The 7792-nt window shown below is 34.1% G+C and overlaps 1 protein-coding gene across 3 annotated transcripts; it reads right to left on the bottom strand.

The window, feature by feature from the left end:
• Positions 1–2: 2 nt before the first annotated feature.
• Positions 3–7011, bottom strand: LOC127442109 (E3 ubiquitin-protein ligase Midline-1-like). Of its 3 annotated transcripts, XM_051699901.1 has the most exons (8): positions 6669–7011; positions 5924–6214; positions 3644–3967; positions 3449–3544; positions 3214–3286; positions 3016–3105; positions 2830–2895; positions 3–900 (listed from the first exon to the last, which is right to left on the bottom strand). In XM_051699901.1, the coding sequence occupies exons 2-8, from the start codon at positions 6203–6205 to the stop codon at positions 350–352; spliced, it is 1482 nt and encodes a 493-aa protein (XP_051555861.1). In that variant the 5' UTR covers positions 6206–6214; positions 6669–7011; the 3' UTR covers positions 3–349. The 3 variants fall into 3 exon arrangements, with proteins under 3 accessions (XP_051555861.1, XP_051555862.1, XP_051555863.1); XM_051699902.1 differs by lacking the exon at positions 2830–2895; XM_051699903.1 differs by lacking the exon at positions 6669–7011 and having other exon boundaries at positions 3644–5317; positions 5924–6024.
• Between the last annotated feature and the right edge of the window lie 781 nt (positions 7012–7792).

Genomic DNA, 7792 nt, shown 5'->3' with positions numbered 1-7792 from the left:
TCTTCTAAAAATCTTAGTTTGTGTTCAGCAGAAGAAAGTTATACACATCTGGGATGGCATGAGGGTGAGTAGCTAATGAGAGAACTTAAAATTTGGGTGAACAATTCCTTTAATTTGTTTAATTTGTTTTGTCAAAGTGACTTCTGAAAATCTTTGTAGATTTGTACCAACAGTAACCATTTTTTTAATTAATTTTTTTATTATTTTTACTATTATTATTAATCAAAGTCTTCCGAAGACTAAATCATTTAACAAAATGCATTGTCTAAATAATTTAATCATCTCTAAGCATTTATTTGTTTGGGCAAGAGAGATTACCAAGAACAATGAAACACCCATATTATGCTTTTCAAACAGCCATTGGAAAGGGGATTTTTTTAACAATGGTTATTCTGCTTGGCGGATTTGATTTGTACAATCCAAAGCCAAGGCAAACAGGTTGAGTGAGCTGGGATCTGAACTTGTGCAACAGGTTGATTTGTTTCCCAACCTCTGAGAAGGTGATGGACCTCTCTTGGAAATCAATAGCTATTGCAACCTTCTGATAGTCCAAGGACCTGGAAACCATAGTCTGTGTCCTATTGTGGTAGACAACAAGAGAACCGTTGCCCTTTCTCGTGAGACTCCAAGAGTTCTTGTTATATCCAAAGAAGTCCCTGACGTTCCGTTTAATGCTTTTGTAGGACACAGCGACGTCCCAGACTCCCTCAGGAATCACTTCCCAGTAGTGCCTCCCATAGGAAAAGCATTGATGGGTTAGGATCTGAGGGGTCTCTCTGAAACGGGATGGATGTGAGGGTAGGGGGAGTTTATGATCAACTCGCTCCACAGACATGAGATCCGGAGATACTTTGAGAAAGGGGCTTGAAGAGTCCAAATCAAGGGTCAAAAAATTCATCACTGGAGGAGACATGAGAGATATGTGAGCTGTATTTTTATACTTGTAGCACTGATTACAATAAAAAGTAAAAAAAAAAATAAATAAAAAAAAAAAATAATAATAATAATAATAATAATAATTATATATATATATATATATATATATATATATATATATACACACACACACACACACACACACACACACACACACACACACCTCTTAATAATCCTCTTAATTTTATGTAATTCCATGTATTTTCTCAATGTATTAAGAAATAAGATGCCAATTAAATTAGTTGACCTTACTTAGATTTTTTATGGCAATTGGTTTGCATGCTTTATTAATTAAATGTACTTAATGGCTCAATTAAACTGAAATATTTTTTTTTTAAGTAACGTTAACTAGTTACCAGTAAACTTAACCAATCTGTGATTAAATTATTATTGTTTTTATTTAATTACTTAAATTGGGTTATAGCCAGGGTTGGGGAGTAATGAAATACATGTAACGGGAATATGTATTTAAAATACAAAATATAAGTAACTGTATTCCACTACAGTTACATTCAAAAAGTATTTAGATTACTGAACAGATTGCTTTGCATTTTATTGTCATTTGTTTCATTTAATATTTAGTCCTTTCAGATGGAAAACATTTATACATAAATGATGCGATCCAAAGTGCATTTGAACAGCGGTGAAACACTTTCTTATGATGTGTTACATTCATACGAGCAGACAGAGAAGTAAGTTTGAAGTAGTTTGGAGCAGAAGAAATAAAAATAAAATTGTCAGCTTTACGCTAAGTTAAAATGTTATTTCTAGCCATTTTACATGCACGTTACCAGGCACGATCATATTTTTTTATCAAGAAAATTCACGTTAGATCATAATTTCTTTTCTCTAGTAAGACCTTTGATATTAGGACAAAAATCATATACTTGATGATGATTTTTGTATTGTTTCCTGTAAAAATATCTAAAAATCCTTAAAACAAGATCAATTTGATTTATCTTGTTTTAGAAACAACACTGCATAAGATATTTAGGTTTTTCAGAGAATGTATTTTTAACATGTATATTATACTTACTGTACTGGCAGAGTTTTTATAGTCAAAACAAGTGAAAAAAATCTACCAGTGCTGAAGAAGTAATCCAAAGTATTTAGAATACGTTACTGACCTTGAGTAATCTAACAGAATACGTTACAAATGACATTTTACAGCATGTATTCTGTAATCTGTAGTGGAATACATTTAAAAAAAAACCTCCCAAATCTGACTGTGTAACACATTTCCATAATGCCCACCTAAGGGCAACTTTAAGCTGAAACTCGGTTATGGTAAGGGGTGTTACATTTCCGACACATGCTCTAAGCGGTTGACCAATCACAATAGACTGGGTCAGCTGACCAATCAGAGCAGACTGGGCTTTTCGGAAAGGGGGGCTTTAAAGAGACAGGTGCTAAAACAGAGCATTTCAGACAGAGGGTGAATAGAGGTGCTGCAGCAATGTTCAGTATGAGAAAAATAATGTGTTTTTTGAACATTAAAGCATGTAAACCTATTCTAGTAGACCCCCAAAATAAAATTATGGATCTGTAAATGAACATAATATGGTCTTTTTAAAGCAATCCAAATGCTAATGTACTTCTAAAAGTTTAAAATGTACAGTTTTGTCTGGCAGAAAATTGGACAAAAATATTAATGATTTTTCTTGCAATACACAGATTTATGTCCAGTCAAATTCTCTCTAAAATAAGAATGTCCCTCCACCTAATACCACTTGCAACCGATTAGCAAGTAGCAAATCATGGTTCATGGTTACAACATAACTCAGGGCTATTTATAAAGGGGGTAAGAGCCTTCCAGTAAAGAAAACTTTGATTCAAGCAATTTCATTTGGTTTTTAATTAAGCTTGTGGACTATGTGAGTTGTATCTGCCTACATTGAGGGCTTGGGCTGTGCACTTTGTTGGTTGATGATGATGTAGATGGATCAAAACATTCAGCATCTAGAAATCCCATAAACATTTTCATGAATGTACACAGATTTTAAGAAATGTATGCAAAATACTGAACACATAAAGGATCACACATAGATAATGCATTAGAATAAAAGCAATGATGTTCACCAGAGAGGTAATGGAAGAGCTCTTGCAGTTGTGTTCTTTGAGTTAGTACAGTGCTTCTGATCTTGTTGTTTTCGATATACATACTGAGCACTATAAAATGAAACGAAAAACATAACAATGCTCCTTATGGTGACAAGAGCTAATTAGATGGCATCTCATAACATGTGCCCAGTTATGACTATCACTTTCTTAACTTACCACAAAAGCAACTTAAGAGCAGAATTATAGCAACAGCTCCAAAAGCGACATCATCAGTCTTTTGGTTTGGGACCTGGAGGTCAAAAGGGTAAAGAGATTTAATTGCTGTAATCTCTGGTTTTGAAGTAATGGTATTCCTGAGCTTCCAGTAATTAAATTTTTAGAGATTTAGCAAATATGTCAGTTTGATCAGTTTGTCAATGGCTTTAACAGTTTGTTCTGTATGATACTTTACATTGTTTGCTCTGAGAAAATCTGTATGAGACTTGAGAACGTCGTGACTGTTATCTACTATCTTTTCAAGACCCCTATGTTGGCTCTTGATGTAATTCTAGGTGGAAAAAAACCAAAATGGTCAATATTCTGCAATACAACAGAATAACAAAAAAAAAAAAAAAAAGAAAGATACAGAAAACACACACCCACACACCTCAAATCGTTCTCCCAGGTAATTTAAGTTTTCTTTAATTTGGTCCATCCACTTTCTCTCTAATGCACAAGTATTGCAGGTGCTTGTGTTGGACAAAGGGCTGTTGTATTTCAGGACCAGATTAGTGTGATTCATGCATTTAATTTCACTCAAGTCAGGGTTCATAGGTGGCTCTACCAGCAAGTGTTCCTGAAAGACCTCACGATGCTGGTGAACATGCTCATCACACAGAGATAACTCACACATCAAACACGTCTTCACTGCCTCTTTAATTTTCCCTTCCGTATGACATATACAGCAATTTACAACAGCAGCACCTGCATCCTGAGTGGAAATGAATCAAAGTAGTTCATTATTCACTCAATTAGTTATAATTCATTACAGAACAAACACGATATCATAAAACTGGATCTGTCTTAAAATCTGGTTTGATCTTCATCTAACTTACAATAATGAAAAAACACAATCTGTTTTAACTAATAACATACAAATGATTGTATTCTTCTTCTACATATTGAATACATCATTCAAACATTCACAGTGCAAGTGAACCCCTAAGCTAATAATGTAAACAAAAGCTAATTAGAGTCAGGAGCTATCAAACCTGGCATTCAATTAATGAAACTATATTGGAGGTGTGGGTTAGAGCTACTTTAACTTATAAAAAGCACTCAAACATTTTTAGTTTGCTATTCACAGGAAGCATCTTCTGACGTGGACCATGCCTCGCAAAAAAGAGATCTCAAAAGACCAACGATCAAGAATTGTTGCTTTGCATAAAGCTGGAAAGGGTTACAAAGTTATCTTGAAGATCTTAGATATTCATCTGTCAATGAATATCAGTTAGACAAATTGTCTATAAATAGAGATGATTTATTATGGTGTCTACTCTCCCTAGAAGTAGCCATCCAGCCAAGATGACTCAAAGGGCACACGGCAGAATGCTCAATGAGGTCAAAAAGAACCATAGAGTGACAGCTAAAGACTTGAAGGAATCATTGGAACTGGTGAACATCTCTGTTCTTGAATATACTATATGAAAAACATTAAACGGGCAGGAAGGAAGCCGCTGCTTTCCAACAAAAACATTGCTGCATACCTGAAGTTTGCCAAAGACCACACTGACACTCCACAACGCTACTGGGAAAATGTTTTGTGGACTGATGACACTAAGGTTGAGTTGTTTGAATACACGCAACACTATGTATGGTGTAAAAAGGGCACCGCATACTAACATGAAAACATCATCCCAGCGGTGAAGTACGGTGGAGGGAGCATCATGATTTGGGGCTGCTTTGCTTCTTCGGGGCCTGGACCGCTTGCCATCTTCGAGGGAAAAAATATTTCAAAGTTTACTGACATATCCTGCAGGAAAATGTCAGGGTGGCTGTGTGCCAGCTGAAACTTAGTAGAAGCTGGGTGATGCAGCAGGACAATGTCCTTAAACATCTAAGTAAATCCACTACAGAATGGCTTCAAAAAAAAGAAAATCAACCTTTTGGAGTGGCCCAGTCAGAGTCCAGAACTTAACCCAAAAGAGATGCTGTGGTAGACCTCAAGAGATCCGTTCACACCAGACATCTTAAGAATATGGCTGAGCTGAAGCAGTTCTGTAAGGAAGAATGGTCCAAAATTCCTTCCGCAGCTACCAGAAATAATTGATTGAGGTTATTGCTGCCAAAGGAGGATCAACCAGTTATAAAATCCAAGGGTTCATTTACTTTTTCTAGAGCACTGTGAATGTTTAATGGGATGTGTTAAATAAAGACTTGAAAGATTATAATTGTTTTTGTGTTATAAGCTTAAGCACATTTTGTTTGACTGTACTTGTGACTTTGATGAAGATGCGATCACATTTTATATGACCAATTAATGTAGAAAACCAGCCAATTTCAAAGGGTTCACATACTTTTTTTTTTTTTGCCACTATATAAAATACAGCTCAAAGTACTACCCAGTATACTTTCAGAGTATAAAAATATTTTTTAAAAAGTAAACTATAAAAAGAAACACACACACACGCACAAAATATACACAAATTACACTAAATTAATTTTAAAAAGAGGAAAAGTACAAATGAATAAAAAACATTAAAATATGCTAATTTAAATGCAAAATACGTTAACTTTAAAATGTATGTCTTCAGACAGCAAAAATAAATAAAATGAAAAATAAATAAAAATTCAAGCTATAAAAAACTGTTATTTCTTAATGACTCCAGTATTACTGTCAGTACAGAAAGTAAATAATTTGTAAAACAAAAACAAAAAAATGACATACTTGAATGGATTTTCGGTAGTCCTCAACAATGCTACAAAGTGTGAAACACTTATGTTCAGTTGGATCCTCAGTTAATATGAACATCATACTGCATTCTGGACACTGCACGTAGTTTGACTTTTCAGGTGGAATTAAATAATTTACAGACAGGCACTGTCTACAGAAATTATGCCCACAAGGCAACTGTCGTGGTTCGTCATACAAATTATTGCAGACAGGACATTTGAGCAGGTTCTCCAACCATCTCTCGCCTAAATTGGGAGACTCCGGTGACTTTGACATCTTACAATGCTATAAAAAAAGAGTCAGGGTTTGAATATTTTAATTTTGTGATAACCTGCCTTTATAAATCATGCATATTGACATTACAAAGAAATGTATGAAGAATTACTTTTTGACAACAGCTAGTAACAAAGTAACAATCCCCAGTAAGTTTGCAATGCTCAGTGTCATAGAAAGCAAAACTAAACAGACTTTTGAGTATTGTGACTCAGGACATGTAACTTATGTGACACGACATTCCAAGAAGTTAACAAAACAATAGACAACAGTCCTAACTATTTTCTGACTGAAAATACACCAGTTTTGCACCTAAATAATGTCAAATATGCATTGAAAAACCATGATAGTTGACCAAAAAAATATAAAAATAAAAGCGTCCTATTAAAACACATACCTTTATAAACAGCTAACCAATTTCAAACTGTGACATTTGTAACAGATATTTACTGAAAGTAGTAATTACCTGCTATGACTTCTGTTTATATGAAATTCCAACTTGAGTTAGAGAGAAATGTATGTACATATATTTGTACAAACAAGATGTGTGAAAGATCTTCTTATCGGAAGTGAACAAGCACAGCTGTTTTAGATAAAGAAATGTTGATGATCTGGTTTTTTGAAAAGTGAAACAAATTTTACGATATGTGATGGCATAAACACATCAAACTGACTGAGTGGAAATGGCACATGAAAAAAGTCCCCAGACATGCCTTTTACTGGAAACCAGATCAGGGCTTATGACAGCAATCATGCAGGAATTCACACACCTATTGTTGCATATGTATACAGAGCAGTTCACCATGGCAATAGTCTGTTATGAAAAACCATATAGGGAAAAGAAAGTTTCACAATACAGAATTGATTATCTAATCCCACATGATTATACATCATATGAAAACAATTCTAAGATGGTGTGTAACATTTACCAACCACCTAGAGCTTGTTTCTATGGGGCAAGTGAAAAATTCAGATCGAAGCAACTGACACAATGTGACACACTGAAAACCATAAAAAGTTGTTTCCTCAATTGAATTGAGTAATGGCATCTCCAAAACGTATTAAGTTCACTATCTTGGTGTTCATATAGAATGAATTTAACTATTTAAGGTAATACGGAATATTTTTAATCATTCAGTTAATCAACTTTTGATAACTGAATTAATATGTATGCAATATGCAATGATCTAAAAATGAAAATACGTAATCAATGTACTATGAATAACTGCATTATGAATGTTATTCAATATGTTAGATATTTAATCATTCTCAGTTTAATAATCAAAGTGCAAATCAATGGAAAAATGCAGTTTGGCTTCTCTAGGGAGAATTACAGCCTCTTTTTGTTAAACTCTTTATAACTCTAAAGGAGATGTGTTTGTGGATACTAAAAGGATGATTTAATGTCAGAGACAGGAACTGCCTGGTGTCCAAAAAAGGCAGATGATATATGTGCATTAATTAGTGCAATGAGATGAAACACGTATGTTTTTGGACATACAACTTTTCATTTTATAAGAATGTGTGTAACCTATGACTGTTATAAGGGAAATCATTTAATATAGTAATCAAATTAATGAAAGGATAGCT

The sequence above is a fragment of the Myxocyprinus asiaticus genome, chromosome 6 (assembly GCF_019703515.2).
Source record: "Myxocyprinus asiaticus isolate MX2 ecotype Aquarium Trade chromosome 6, UBuf_Myxa_2, whole genome shotgun sequence".
NCBI lineage: Eukaryota > Metazoa > Chordata > Actinopteri > Cypriniformes > Catostomidae > Myxocyprinus > Myxocyprinus asiaticus.
This window is presented reverse-complemented; position numbering and strand designations above follow the sequence as displayed.